The sequence below is a fragment of the Myotis lucifugus genome, unplaced genomic scaffold (genome assembly GCF_000147115.1).
Source record: "Myotis lucifugus unplaced genomic scaffold, Myoluc2.0 scaffold_84, whole genome shotgun sequence".
NCBI classification, from domain to species: domain Eukaryota; kingdom Metazoa; phylum Chordata; class Mammalia; order Chiroptera; family Vespertilionidae; genus Myotis; species Myotis lucifugus.
The window spans coordinates 4069032-4084866 of record NW_005871132.1 but is presented as its reverse complement, the minus strand read 5'-3'; the positions used below and the strand labels follow the sequence as shown (position 1 = coordinate 4084866).

Sequence of the window (15835 nt, the reverse complement as noted above, 5' to 3'; positions counted from 1 at the left end):
TGAAATAAGCCAGGCCAATGAAGGATAAATACCACATGATCTCACTCATTTGTGGAATATAAGGAACAACATAAACTGATGAACAAAAACAGATCCCAGAGACAGAGAAGCATCGATCAGAACGTCAAACCTCAGAGGGAAGCAGGAGGGGGGGGGGGGATAAGGGGGAGAGATCAACCAAAGGACTTGTATGCATGCATATAAGCCTGACCAATGGACACAGACACCAGGGGGGTGAGGGCATGAGTGGAGGGGTAATGGGGGGATAAGGACACATATGTAATACCTTAATCAATAAAGAAATTAAAAGTAAAAAAACTAGTTCCAGAAGACAACCAAAAGGAAATGAGAAGGAGAAATCACAGGGGGGTAAATATCTTTCCAATAAAGAATAACACACCCTCCAATACTTTGATGATCAATATTTGATCATCAGGAATCCAAAAGAGATGCAGATTATTAGAATGGTTCAGAACCTCTCCCCAGGAACACACTAAATAAGAACCCTAATTAGCCAAACAGAAAAAGTGACGGGGAAAAAAAAGGATGATTTATCCACCAGCCTCAAGGCATCCCCTTCCCTCTGTCTAAACTGGGTCCTTCGCTCCCTTCCACTTGCCACCTGGGCTGTTTTCCTTTCCACCTTCGTATCGCCCAGCAGTCACGTCTGTCTGCACAGTCACTGCAGCAGACCCTCTTCACAAAGTTTCCCTTTCGCCTGCTGGTTTTACTGAAATCTCTCTGTCCAGGGTTTCTCCACACCTGCTCCTTCCCCCGACGCCCCTAGGACTCCAGGCAGGGCGGTGGATCGCGCGGGGCGCCCCGTTCTCCAGCAAAATTAAGGGAGTCCGTGGCAACACAACTCGGAGACGTCTGTGCCTCCAAACCCCCATCCCCAGAGCTCCCCCTTTCCCCGGGATTGTCCTCACTCACAGCGCACCGTGTGGAAGGCGCATCGCGGCTGCTTCTCAAAACTGCCGCCCAACTTGAGAATCCGCTCGCGACTGTCGACGTACCAGGGTCCATTCATTATTCTCCGTCGGCTCTGACTTTGCCTTCGCCGCGGACGCGCCTCTGGACCATCTGCCACCTCAGCCTGAGGAGCAGCTTTCGCGGCCGCCGGAGCGGCCAACCCAGACTCCGCCCCGCGCCCAACGCGCGCACCCACTGGGAGCATCTCGAGTGCTGATTGGCTGCCTGGCGAGAGGCGCCCCGCCCCTTGGCTCTAGAATCCCGGTCCCGCCTCCAGGCCTTTTCCCGCGTTGCGACGCACGCCGATCCGGGAACGCCGTGCCACGGGGGTGCGCGGTGGGAGTGGGGTCTTTCGGCGGAGGAACGCGGAGCGGGATGAGGTAAAGGGCCTGAGGTGGCGGCGGGGGAAGGAGAGGGCCCCGAGGTACCAAGAGGCGGGGGCGCCAGACTTCTGGGGCTAGTGACCCGGACTGCGGGAGCTCTGAACGGGAGAATGGGCCTGCTGCACGCCCGTTCTGTGGAGATTTAGCCTGGAAACTGAGGCCCGGGGAGGGGCGGACTCGGGGCCCGAGGCCTGGTAGCGCCCAAGTTGGTTCTAGAATCAGGAGTGAAGGAGCTCGCGGCCGCAGAGCCTCGGTCCCGGGACCTGACTGGCAGGCGACGCCGTTACCTAGGCAATCGTTTTCTGACTTATTTCCAGAGGAAGTTCTCCGCGCGATTAGGACCCACAGGTTCAGGTCGCGTGAAGCGAGGCGGGGAAAAGATTCGGAGTTCGAAACTGCAGATGTTTAGGATCAATTGCAACTCCATTGCCCTGGGTTGTCTTTTTATTTCCCTCACAGTGATCCGTGGAGGCAGTAAACCGCGCAGCCGAGACGACCAGGTTCCTGAAGGATCAAGGCCGGAGCTTGTGCTCTGGCAACAGGGTAATAGCATTTATAGTAGAAAATAATTCTTTTTTTTTTTCTGTCAGAAAGTTCATGAGTTTAGTAGTGATAAAGATGAGGGAAGTGTTGTCTTAGAGGAGAAGCACCTCCAAAAAGGTTAATAATGTAATAAAACTCTACTCCCTTTCTTAACTAATACCTTAGCCAGATTTGTCACTGTATTGTCCCTGGCAGGTAGATGAATGCCTCCCAGAATCTATCGGCTTATCTAAATGAGACTCTTTTTTTTTTCTTTTCTTTTTTTTTCTAAATGCGACTCTTTTAAGGTGAAGGTGTACTGAGACGTAGTTGTGCGGTGGTGAAGTCAAACCCAGAATCTTTGGGTTTGAACTTAATACTTGACAGTGTGACTTTGTGCAAACAAAAGTGAAGTATGCTCATTGTAAAAATTGGGGGAGAAAATAATAGTTCTTACACCTTAGAGTTGTTGAGAGAATCAAATGAGTTAATACATGAAAGTATTTAAAGCTCAACGTAATAAAAGCTCTCCAAGTGGTTATTAATATCGAGACTTTACTGTCATGCAACATTTTAGGGCCATCCTCGGTGACTGCCTTCTCTTCTAAATCTTGAATTCTTCTAGGAAGTAGGAATTGCTGCTTTATTTTACAAACAAGAAAACTGGTTCAGGGAAGCCCAGTCTTTTGACTCTATGATCTGTATTATCTTCTGTGTCATCCCTTTGGCACTTAACATTTTATATAATTATTTTATTTTACATATGTGAATGTGTGTGTGTGTGTGTGTGCGTGTATTTTTCCTTCCCAATCAGCACATTGGAGGGAATATGTCCTAAATAAAATCTTCGTGACCCTTGCATCGATATAGTGTCCCCCTACATGTTGGGTGATAATGATAATGTTTCAGCGATGTTTTATTATGTTAGCCAGAGAGCAAGAACAGTGTTTTAAGCCTATTTTACCTAAAAAGGCTTCCAACCAGAAATCTGAGGTTTCCATTTTTGTGTAACAAGGAGAAAAGCATAGGGTCAAGAAATGGAGTTTTAGAATGCCCAAAGTTGGTGCCTTTATTTGTTCTCTCAAGATATACTCATTAGCCGAAACCGGTTTGGCTCAGTGGATAGAGCGTCGGCCTGCGGACTGAAAGGTCCCAGGTTCGATTCCGGTTGAGGGCATGTACCTGGGTTGCGGGCACATCCCCAGTAGGAGATGTGCAGGAGGCGGCTGATCGATGTTTCTCTCTCATCGATGTTTCTAACTCTCTACCTCTCTCCCTTCCTCTCTGTAAAATATCAATAAAATATATTTAAAAAAAAAAAAAAGATATACTCATTAAGTTTCTACCCTATGCCAAGCTCTAGTCTCGCCTCTTGGGAATATAGCAATGAACCAGAGAGAAGCAGGCAGCTATCAAAGGTGGAATGAGTTTTGCCCTCATAAAGCTTACATTCTAGTGCAGCCATGGGCAAACTACGGCCCGCGGGCCGGATCCGGCCCGTTTGAAATGAATAAAACTAAAAAAAAAAAAAGACCGTACCCTTTTATGTAATGATGTTTACTTTGAATTTATATTAGCTCACACAAACACTCCATCTATGCTTTTGTTCCGGCCCTCCGGTCCAGTTTAAGAACCCATTTTGGCCCTTGAGTCAAAAAGTTTGCCCACCCCTGTTCTAGTGTGAATTTTCTCCAAATTATGTTGTACTAGCCTAGGAATGAGCAAATAGATTAATGAACTACATAAAATCCAAAAATATACTCAAGTGGAATTTCAGATAGTTTCTGTTATATCTGTCCATGACTAATTATCTCAGGAATTTATGACAGCCATGTGCATTTGTTCTTATTTCACCAGTAACCTCATCTAACTTAAAAAATTTAGTTAGATTCCCATCTACACCATTCAGAAAAATAACTAACATATGTACTGGAGTTATAAATAAATAAGTTAAATGAAAATACAACAAAACCATAAAATTAGGAGAATATATATTTAGGTCTTTGGATAGGGAGCATGACACCAATGGCAGGAGCCATAAAGGAAAAGATTATTATGCTTGACTACATAAAAATTGTAAAACTGATAAATCCAACTTCAAGGAAAATTCATCTTACAAAGTACCAGATGAGTGCATAAAGACATGTACCAGGGTACATTAATACTCATTACTGCATTACTGATTATAGCATACACTCTGAATGACTTCCAGTAGAGGAGATGTTTAAATATACAGCCCCCTTCTCACCCTCAATGGATGCCTGAAACCACAGGTGCATCAAACCATACATATACTATATTTTTTTCCTATGTATCTATACTAATGATGAAGTTTACCAGTATAAATTAAGCACAGTAAAAGTTTACTAACAATAACTAATAATAATAATATAGAACAATTATAACAAACTAATAAAAGTTATGTGAATGTGGTCTCTCTCTCTCAAAATATCTTATTGTACGGTAATCACCTTTTTACTTCAAGAAAGCACTTTATAGCTTCTCTTTGACATATCCAAATTGGCCAGCATTACTACTCTTGCACTTTGGGGCCATTACTTAGTAAAATAAGGGTTGCTTGAATACAAGCACTGCAATACCAGAACAGCCTTATGTCATCACCAAGAAGGCTACTAAGTGACTAGTTGGCAGAAAGAGTTTGGAGACACTGGACAAAGGGATGATTCACATCCAGGGCAGAAGGGAGTGAGATGGTACAAGATTTCATCTATTTCATACTATTTAGAATGGTCTGCAACTTAAAAATAATGAATTGTTTATTTCTGGAATTTTCCATTTAATATTTCTGAGCCTCTGTTACCGCGGGTAATTGAAACTGCAGAAAGTAAAACCATGGATAAAGGGGGAACTGCTGTATTTTGGTTCACTCTGATAGAGGAAGCATGGCTTAATATTGCCATTGGAAAGAATGAGGTATCTATACCCACATTCTTGGAAAGTTGTATGCCTGCTATGTGCTGGAAGATGTGCTGGACTTTCTTTAAAATAGTTCCTGAAAATTTGTTTTTTTAAATGATTCATATTTTACCTAATAAGGAATGATTTGGGATGCATGCATTATGGCCAACTCTTCAATATAAAGGATGGACAAGTATGGTGAATAATAGCTAAAAAAGTGATTTAGAATAAGTGATTTAGGTATGTTTTGTGTTTTTTTTACTGTTTTATATAGGAGGGAATATTATAAACATTGTAATTAAAACCGTAGACTTTGGAGTCAGACTGATTTGAATTTGAATGCATGCTGGTGGAACCATGACAAGTTTAAGTTCTTCAAGCTTTATTTTTCTTATCTGTAAAATGGAGATGATTATGGCTTACAGTCTTGTTATGAGGATTAAATAGGGTATGCATATAAAATATGGTACTTTTTTATGAGAGATATCTTTGAGCTTTGAATGCTTTAAATTATTTTTATAAAGAAAAGCTTTAGCAACAAATTGAATTGGGATGTGGATTTAAAACAATGTTTAAGATAATTGATTTTATTCAATCTGTTTTTATAAACAAGCTTTGATTATTTTATAATTAAACAGCATTTCTGAGTTGTGTGTTGGGGATCTCCAAGACTAATCCCAGGTTCAGTGATTTGATAGGAGGGCTCACAGTTCTCAGGATATCACCGTATTCATGACTGTGATTTACTTATTTGTAATATTTTTTTATTGATTTCAGAGAGGAAAGGAGAGGGGGAGACATATAGAAACATCAATGATGAGAGAGAATCAATTGGCTGCCTCCTGCACGCCCCCTACTGGGGATTGATCCCGCAACCCCGGGCATGTGCTCTGACTGGGAATCCAACTGTGACCTCCTGGTTCATAGGTCGGCACTGAGCCATGCCGGCTGGGTTGTGATTTATTATAGTGATGAAAAGATACAAAACAAAATCAAAAGAAAAAGGCCCATGGGGCAAGATCTAGAGCAGTGATGGCGAACCTATGACACGCGTGTAAGAGGTGACACGTGAACTCATTTTTTTGGTTGATTTTTCTTTGTTAAATGGCATCTAAATATATAAAACATTGAAAATATAAGTCTTTGCTTTACTATGGTTGCCAATATAAAAAAATTTCTATATGTAACATGGCACCAGAGTTAAGTTAGGGTTTTTCAAAATGCTGACACGCCGAGCTCAAAAGGTTCGCCATCACTGATCTAGAGGAAAACAAGTACAAACTTCCAAAAGTCCTCTCCCAGTAGAGTCACATAGGACATTCTTAATTTCTCCTGCAATGAGTTGTGACAACATATTGAAGTGTTGTCTATCAGGGAAGCTCACTAGAGATTCAGTGACCAGAGTCTTTATTGGAGGATAGTTGTGTAGACAGTCTCTGTTAGCATGTACCAGATTCCAAATTTCAGGTAAGAAAGTAGGCATTCAGCATAAATCACATGGTTTAGGCACAGTGAGTCATTCTTATTAGGGAATGGTAGAAACCTAAAATCCAAGTTCCTAGACACCAGCTGAGGACCAGCCTTGTAAGGAGACCTTTGAAAAAATAGCAGTCTCGGGCCTATGTTAGCTCTTTTATGCATATGCAATTTTTCTTTTATGATAAAGGAAAATTAATTCCTATCCTAGGATTGTTGTTCAGATTAGAAAAAGTGAATGTGAAGCCCCAGACACAGTTCCTGACTGTTAGTGAGTACAAAATAAATAATACCTACTGTAGCTGTTACAGTAAAGTATAGGGGTCTCTTCTCTCTTTTAGAGGTACACTACTTAGGAAAACCAGAGTTTTCTATAAGGGAGAAATGAAAAACAAAATAAAACAAAATCTACCTTTCATTTCCCAAACAAAGCAAGTAACGTTTTCATTTATATTGAAACTATATTTCAAAACTTTAGGGAGTAAATATTTTAGGGTATTTGACCTTTCTTTTTCTGATTCTTTTAAAATACAGGTGATATGAGAAATGAAGCCAGGTACAGACCCAAGGATTTTATCTCTAGCTGCTGAAGTTGCAAAAAGTCCTGAGCAGAATGTCCCTGTTATACTGTTGAAGTTAAAAGGTAAGAAAATCTTTTTGTGATTGGCTAAAACTGTTTAAGGAATAAAATAATTCCGTCATGGGTACAATTTTAGTATTTGTTTCTACAATAAAATCTCACTATAATGGACTAATTCCAGCAAGGGGGTGTCTGTTAAAGCCCAAAGTCTATTATAGTATAAAGTAGGTTTTCCGAATGCATATGTTAAAAATTGACAAATTAGTTTACCTGTTTTACTTACATAGACATGTTTGTGTAATTAAGCATGTATGAAAAGTTTAATTTCATAGAAAAGTTTTCTGTATGTATTACTATAATTTTAAATTTATACTGAATAGGTCTAGTAAATGTGTGCATTCACCAGTCACCAGGAGTAAACAATGCACACAGCTGGGCTGTGGCTTAGCTCACGTTGGAACATTGGCTGGCATCCCTTAAACCTGCTGCAGAGCCCTAACTGGTTTGGCTCAGTGGATAGAGTGTTGGCCTGCAGACTGAAACGTCCTAGGTTCAATTCCGGTCAAGGATATGTACCTTGGTTGGGGGCACATCCCCAGTAGGAGGTGTGCAGGAAGCAGCTGATGGATGTTTCTCTCTGGTCGATGTATCTAACTCTCTCTTCCTCTCTGTAAAGAAAAAAAAAATCAATAAAAAACAAACAAGAAATACTGCAGAAAGTCACTCCATGCAACAACAGAACCAATTACCACTAGCGATGGGGTGTGATCACATGTTAATCACTCGAGGAACATTAATGAGCGGTGAATCTTGGATTTAAATATGTAGACTATAATTGTAGATACGTAATATTTATTTATGTTGGCAAAATTACTAGTATTTTTTCCAATATATGGCCTATTTGCTAAAATTTATTAAAAATAACTGAACTCATAATAAAAAATAACTTGTTAATTTAATTCTAAGCAAATCTTCATTAAAGCCATTTTAAAATTAACAGGGTGTTAATTTTCACTTATGACATAAGGACTGGAAATTTTGTCCATTAAATCCAAAGCCCAACCCTACCCAGTCTGGCTCAGTGAATAGCACGTTGGCCTGCAGACTGAAGGGTCCCAAGTTCGATTCCAGTCAAGGGCATAGACCTCAATTGCAGGCTTGATCCTGGGCTCTGATCGGGGCTCATGTGGGAGGCAACCAATTGATGTCTCTCTCTCATACTGATGTTTCTGTCTCTTGTGTCTCTCCCCCTCCCTTCCACTCTCTCTAAAAATCAATGAAAAAATATCCTCAGGTGAGGATTAACAACAAACAAACAAAAAATCCCAAGTCCATTAAATCGAGATCCTTAAAATAAAGGGTTCACTGTAATTTGTTCATAGAAACCTTAACATCATGATAAAGAAGTGCTTTCTCTTTTAAATTATTTTTAGTTACTATTCAACCTATAAAAAATAGTTTTTGAATTTATTAAGTAAAAGTAAGTATATCTTATTTTCTTTTGCCTTAGAAATAATAAACAACACACCTTTAGGAAGCTCAGAGTTGAAGAAAATCAAACAGGATATATATTGTTATGACCTCATTCGATATTGCCTCTTGGTGCTCAGTCAAGATTGTTCTCGAATCCAGGGTGGTTGGACTACAATTTCCCAGCTTACACAGATATTAAGGTAAAATGAAGCAATAAGTCTGTGTTCTTGGGAAATATATTGTTAGATTCTTATTTTCAACATTTGCTCCTTTTTATTCATTTGCCTAACAAGCATTGGCAGCCTCCTATTGTAGGTATGGTTGTACTTTTCTTTCACACTATATGTTGTTTTTCATCACAAATATATATATGTGAATATTTCACTGTCTAAAATTTTGCTCCATAAGCTCTATGAAGATGGTGATCATGTCTTTTGCTCACCATTGAATTCCAAGTGCCAGTAGACTCTTTATTGACTGAGAATTATAGGAAGAAATGAAAATATTAAGGCACTGGCTCTATACTGGAAAAACTTAACATAGAGATGGGTGTCACAGTCATGTGAATTTATTGTACAAGGCAGAATGAAATAGATGCTGAAATGAAAGGCATAAGCAAAGGTAGTATAGGAGAACAGAAACTATTCATTTCACTTTGTGTTGATTTAGCTATCTCAACTGTGTATTTCATTAGGTAATCCCAATCCTGTCAATAATATTTAGAAGCAGCATTTACTGGTCTACTGCCATGCTAAAAATTTAGAGAAAAGAGATCAAAATCTTTTATTTTGAAAGAGTTGATAAACCAGATGTTCTCAGTGTCTAAGCCACCTCCAAATTAACTAACTGAACGTGTGCTTTACTAAGTGAATTTAGCTTTTGAAACTGCTTACTCCTACTTTGTTATTAGGTGAAAGACAGATTCAACGTATACTTAAAAAAAAACAACACCGCGGTATACTTAGTACTTTTTTTATACTTTGATTTTCAAGATTATTTACATAAGTAAATAAAGCTCTATGTCTTTGTTTTGATTAGATGTGTAAGCTCATGAAAATATTGGTTGATCTGGGCTCTCTTGAGTGGAATCCAATGTTTGTGAATATTTAAAAAACACTAGAGGCTCGGTGCACGAAATTTGTGCACCAGAGGGGGAGGGGTGTGTGTGTGTCCCTCAGCCCAGCCTGCATCCTCTCACAATCCGGGACTGCTGGCTCCCAGCCGCCTGCCTGCCTGCCTGATTGCCCCTAATCACTTCTGCCTGCCAGCCTGATCACCCCCTAACCACTCCCCTGGGGCCTGATCAACACCTAACTGTTCCCCTGCCGGCCCAAAAGTCCCCAGCTGCCCTTCCCTGCCGGCCCGGTTGCCCCCAACTGCCCTCCCCTACAGGCCTGGTCGCCCCTAACTGCCCTCCTTTCGGCCATCTTGTGGTGGCCATCTTGTGTGAGGGTGTGACAGTCAATTTGCATATTATCTCTTTATTATATAGGATGATTTTATTTGTTAATGTTCTCAGTAAAAATAGGTATTCTTAAATAAGTAACTTTAGGAGCCAAACAGAAACTGATACATATGAGCATTAGTCTATTGACTTTAGGACTTGATGTGCAAACCCAAAAACAAAACAGATACATTGAGCATTAGCCAGTTAAGTTTTTAGCATAATCTGTATGTAGTCACTATTGCTCATCAGTGTCTGCATATGTTGTGGAAAAGCCTCAGATAGCAGTATTTATTCATGATACGTATAGAGACCATGCTTGAGTTTCCTCTTCTGATGTAAGGAATATGCAGTCAAATATTTTGCAGCTTTTAGGAAATTAGCTCTATTAGAAAGTTGAATTGGTATAAAATTAGAGTGTTTGATTTTCTAATCTGTCCCTTGCAGACTAATCTCACCCTGGGTATTTTTTCAGCTATTTGATGTCTAAAATGTATCCGTTAACACAAATGATATTAACAAATCAGACTATCAAGGTATCCTATTACTTTTAGAATGTTTGTAGTCCATTCACTGAAAACTTACCTCATTTTTCTTTAATGTGAGTCAAGTGCATTTTGTTTCCTGAAGAGTTGACAAATAGGTTTTTAGGACACATGAGTCCTGGCTCTAAGTATAGGCAAAGCCCGCATGACTTTTCTAGAAAGTTGTTAAATAATTTTCCAGCAAAGTTCTTTATTGGCTTGACAAAGGAAGATACTAAAAATTCTTATTAAGGCACAGTGTCTATTGAAGCTTTAGCATTCAATTGAAATTTATAATAAACCCAACCTGAGTCACAAACTTGTGCTCTTATTTCAGCCATTGCTGTGTGGGCTTAGAGCCAGGAGAAGATGCAGAGGAATTTTACAATGAATTACTTCCATCAGCTGCAGAAAATTTTCTGATTTTGGGAAGGCAATTGCAAACATGTTTCATCAACGCAGCTAAGGTATATGTGTTTATTTAGTGCTTTGTGTTTTGTAGCCAAAACAGTTAAATTCTTGAGAAGATGTCCCACGTTATTTTTCAAATGTACAATATTTGGCTGAATGTACAATTAGAATAGTAAATTCAAATATTTTTAAAGTAACAACCAAAACAAAAGTCTACATTAAAAAAGTTTTAAATGCTGGCTGAAGCATACTGTTTGACTTTTTGAAGGATCTGCCTTACTATGCAACTTTGAACAGCACCTGTAGACATTTATTTCCATAGCAGTTTCCTAAAACATACCTTCTACTTAAAAAACAGTAGAGGAAGGTATTGTTCTCTAGCCCCAAGGCTTTTCTCAATAACTCCAATGGTGAAGCAAAATAAAAGTGAACCTTCTATTAGATCTTTCAAATCTTCTCTAGTCAAAATATTTCAACCTTAACATAGGGTAATATCAATCCAACAAGTATTTCTTGGATGAATTGTACTAGATGCTATATGTACTTTTTTTCTGACCCATGGAATTAAGAATTTGGAATGAAGCCCTGGCCCAGGTGGTTGGAGCATTTTCCTGTACACCAAAAGATCTTGGGTTTGATCCCCAGTCGGGGTACGTACGGGAGACAACTGATCGATGATTCTCTCTCACATCAATGTTTCTGTCTGTCTCTAAAATAAATAAAAAAAGGATATCCTCAGGTGAGGATTAAAATAATAATAAAAATAATAATAATAATAATAAAAGAATTTAGAATTAATTTTAATAAATTTAGAAGTATATTGCTTAATTTCCAAATATTTGAGGATTTTCTTGATGTTTTATAACTGTTATCCATTTCTTAGTTCTGACATGGTCAGATAACACACTGTACATTTAAATCCTTTGAAATGTTTTCAGACTTGTTTTATGGCCTCCATATGTTTTTATCTTGGTGAGTATTTCTTTATAAGCAGTCCTTGCTTTGCACATTGCTATCTCAATTGAAACACACATATCAGAGCCATGTAAAAGTTTAAATATGCACAAGTTTCATTTAAAATGATACCATGCAAAAGCAAGCACTCCCTGCATACCTGAATATGAATTCTGCAGTTGTTTGTGTAATGTTTCATTAGTGTCAATTACATCAATTTGGTTGTAGAATATATAAGGAATCATAGGTCTGTAATGCTGTAACTCCTTTATGTTGGAAGAGTTCTTGGTTATATGGACATTTGAGTCTACTGCTACATTAGAGATTGAGCAGATTCACAACTTTTGTGAATTATGAAGCTATATAAGTCATCATGAGATATTAAGATGCTTTGAGAATATAAGGAATAGATACAGTCTTATACTTCAAAAGAAACCTCTCAGGCTAGTAAAATAGTCAAGCTCTTTAGATATTTCTTGTAGAAAACCTAAGACAAATCTATTATTAATTTAAAAAACAAGAAATAAAAAGTTATATAAGTGAAATTGAATGACATGGACAACGTATTGTGGTTTGAGTGTAAGACTCATTGATGGCATAGAATTTAACTTAGTAGTGGAGAATATGCCTTCTTTGTAATAGGTTACAAATTCCACTTGTAGAATTTCCACTGCCATTTTTGAGGGATGCTAGCACTAAATCAGTATTTGCAAATTTGCTAGATTTCATTTTATTCAGGTCAATTAAAGTGGCATGAACTATGGACATTTTGTTGGACTTGATTTCTTTTTCTGGCTATGCCACAGACTAATTCTTATGTCTTATCTAATCTAGAATAATTTTCACCCTGTATTCCAGAAAAGAAGCAGCTAGGAAAATTGTCATGTATCTATTGATTTAACATTTGCTAATTGTAAGAGTCGTTTTTAGATATTGAGTGTATAGTGGAGAGCTAAATAACATGGTCTCTACCCTCATGGAGTCAAAGAATAGACGCTGCAACTGAAATACACTATTAATAATGCTTTACATGCTGACACCTACATTTGCATATTGTGATTTTCAGCGTTGGGTGTATAACCAAGTCATCCACCTAACTTTGTAAAAATACAATGTCCAGACTTTACCTTTGGAGATTTAGAATCCCTGAGTTTGCACCAATGCCTGTGCATGGTATATTTAAAAAGTTCCAGAGGTGTTGAGAAATCCTAGTGTAACCACTTCCAGTTTTTATACTATTTTCATTGTCTTATTTAATCTTAAGGTAACAACCATGTCTAGTAAGTAGAGTAGCCTATAAGCTACTCTTTTTCATAAACTAAAAAGGAAAGGCTTCAAGATGACATACCTCATGAATAACTGTTAGATCCAGACAGCAGGTCCCCTAACTCCTCAGAAATCAATCAATTCATTCTCTCTCTCTCTCTCTCTCTCTCTCTCTCTCTCTCTCTCCCTCCCTCCCTCTCCTTCTCCCTCTCCCCCCCCCCCCCTCTCTCTCTCTTTCTTCTCTCTTTTTCTCTCAAAGAAATTACAGAAAAGTGACTTGGTTTTTTTGTTTTTTGTGTGTGTTAAGGGTGAAGAAAAAGATGAATTACTACACTTTTTCCACATTGTGACTGATTCTCTCTTCTGGCTTGTGGGAGGCCATGTTCAACTTATCCAAAATGGTAAGAGAAAAGATATTTAATGTAACTGATAGTCATTATAAAGTCATATGCTAACAGTTTGGGTTTTTTTCTAAAAATACATACTTCGTTAACTATAAGCATAACCATAATTAAAAGAAACCATGTTGAAATAACCCCACATAAAAGAAAATAAAAGTCCATTTGAACATTCCAGCTTTAAAGAGCCAACATTGACAATGTGAATATATTAAGGGGAAAATTGCTAAAATATAACTTTCTCCTTAGCTTTTTCTATTTAGCAAATCCAAGATAAGAATTAATAATAATTTTAATAATTTAGAGAGGAAATTTTTTTTTAAGTTTCAATGATTACAGTTGTATTTGAGATTTAGTATGAGAGAAATCCCTATGTACATAGACTACTTATGTAAGGGTAAGGTTTTAAAGTTATTTTATAGGCTATTTCTACACTTACATTGAGAAATATAAATATATGTTAGTGTTATATTTTCTTATGACTGAGAAAGTAATCCTTAATTATAATTATGGGAGCATTTTTCTATTTTGAAAGATAAATGGAACAATGTAGAAACATTTATTTATTTTAGAAATTAAAATTTAAATTGAATTTTTATTTTTCTCTTAGAATTATTCATACAAATAATTTAAAGAGTCAAATAGTTCTGTAAGGATTATTAAACAAAAAATATCATCCCTGGTTCTCATGCTTCACTTCATGTCCCATTTTTCCAAGGCAATTATTTTCAGTTTATATGACTAACTAGAGGCCTGGTGCACAAAATTCGTGCATGGGGTGAGTGGGGGGTGGTCCCTCAGCCCAGCCTGCACCCTCTCGCAATTCAGGATTCCTCGGGTAGGGTCCCTAGGTCTGGCCGTCAATCAGGGCCTATGGGGGCTTTCCTTCCCCTGGCTGCCAGCAGCTGGCCCTGCCACTACCACTGCTTGCCATCTGTACAGCACTGCTCCCCTCTCCCCTGCCACCGATCGCCTCCCTCTGCGGGCGACAGGTGTGGGGTGCAATCATTTGGATGGCCTGGGCCTCCCTCTGAAGGGTGATCACTGGCCGACCCCACACACCCACCACAGCATCACTGGCCAGTGGCCTGAGCCTCCCTCTGTGGGACGATCAATCATGGGGCCCCCAGATCGATCGCCCCACAGAGGGAGGCCCCGCCCACCTGCCACAGCGCTGCCAGTCCTGTGGCCTGGGCCTCCCTCTGCGGGGCCATCGATCGTGGGGCAATGGCAGGGCTCCCGACCAATCACATCGCACTCGCCTTGGCTGGCAGCATGGTCATCCCGAAGGTCATCTGGATGTTATTCTGCTGTTTGGTCATTTGGTTGATTTGCATATTATGCTTTTATTATTATAGACATTCTTGGTAGTTAATATTTCTGTAGAGCTAAGGAATATGCTTAGATACTTCCTTTTTTCGAAAACACATTATTCATTTCCCATTATGGAACAAATACTATTATAAAGTTTCCAATTTAAAGAAATATTTTGCAAAAAATATAAAGTACTTAGTTTCATTATAGTGGGATGTAAAATACCTCATAAAAAGAGAGACAGCAAGAGAGAGAATACTTGCATAATTTAAAACATATGCCACATATCCTTTAAAAATAATAACTAACAAAAATGACAATATTCTTCAGATCATCTGTAGATTTAAAATATCAATAGAGTATATATTAAAACTAAATTAAGCAATTGTGAAATCTATATGCAAAAAATAAGTGGGTACAAAATTGGAGTCTCCAATAACCTTTTCTCTCTAAAAAGAATCAGCTGCTTCGAGAAATGGCTGACTGCAGATCAAAAATAGAAAATATGCAAAGTAAACCTGAAATATCTGAATACCAGATAGGAAAGGTGCAATCAAAATGTATTTGGGATTTTGTGAAAAGGACTCAGGAGCCAACATAAGGAGGCTTATATTAGTCAAAAATGGTAAATTTGAATGGTAATCAGAATAATATCTACAGTAGATTGAAACAGCAAATACTATGAGACTATTTTTTAAAATTACCATTACAGTCCGATAGGGAATCAGTTCATTTTGGTAAATGGAGACTCCAGCATTTATCTTGCCTTTTCTTACATATTGATGAGAAATTTCTCTCTGTAAAAGTAATCTAACCAATAAGTGAAAAAGAAATAATGGAATAGCACTATTTTGCAACCCTTGGTGGATTAGTAAATTTAGAAATTAATCGTCCATCACTGTCAACATCTTAAAAGGATAATTATAGTGAATTCAAAGTTAATTAGAAAGTTAATAAAACATCTTTACGTAGGTAAAAATGAAATGTTATACTTATCCCAGCTACTTAGAAGAACTTTACTATGAAAGTAATGGAATATAAGAAGCCTTAGAAATATTTTATAGTAGTGGACCTGTTTTCTGAAGTTTTTAAACATTTAAAAAATTGGTTTCTAGTGAAATACTGAAATATTATACTATATATAAATGGACATGAAGAACAGTAGTCAGCATGTGAAAGAAATCAAATATGTTCCTTCA

General features: G+C 38.2%; 2 protein-coding genes across 10 annotated transcripts in view; one reads left to right on the top strand and one right to left on the bottom strand.

The window, feature by feature from the left end:
• EAF2 (ELL associated factor 2) overlaps positions 1-1122 on the bottom strand; it is a 32304-nt gene extending 31182 nt beyond the window's left edge. Inside the window, exon 1 of one of the 5 annotated variants that reach the window (XM_006090941.3) lies at positions 934-1122. In XM_006090941.3, the coding sequence (XP_006091003.1) occupies positions 934-1030 (97 nt within the window). In that variant the 5' untranslated portion in view covers positions 1031-1122. The remainder of the gene's footprint in view (positions 1-933) is intronic. The other 4 variants (XM_023755807.1, XM_014457721.2, XM_023755809.1 and 1 more) reach the window with 4 other exon arrangements.
• Positions 1123-1227: 105 nt separating this feature from the next.
• Positions 1228-15835, top strand: part of IQCB1 (IQ motif containing B1) — a 37436-nt gene continuing 22828 nt past the window's right edge. For 3 of the 5 annotated variants that reach the window (XM_014457752.2, XM_023755786.1, XM_006090940.3), the window contains exons 1-6: positions 1228-1352; positions 1815-1898; positions 6807-6915; positions 8363-8525; positions 10631-10760; positions 13232-13325. In XM_014457752.2, the coding sequence (XP_014313238.1) occupies positions 6819-6915; positions 8363-8525; positions 10631-10760; positions 13232-13325 (484 nt within the window). In that variant the 5' untranslated portion in view covers positions 1228-1352; positions 1815-1898; positions 6807-6818. Of the gene's footprint in view, positions 1353-1814; positions 1899-6806; positions 6916-7528; positions 7656-8362; positions 8526-10630; positions 10761-13231; positions 13326-15835 lie in introns of those variants that run through there. The other 2 variants (XM_023755784.1, XM_023755785.1) reach the window with 2 other exon arrangements.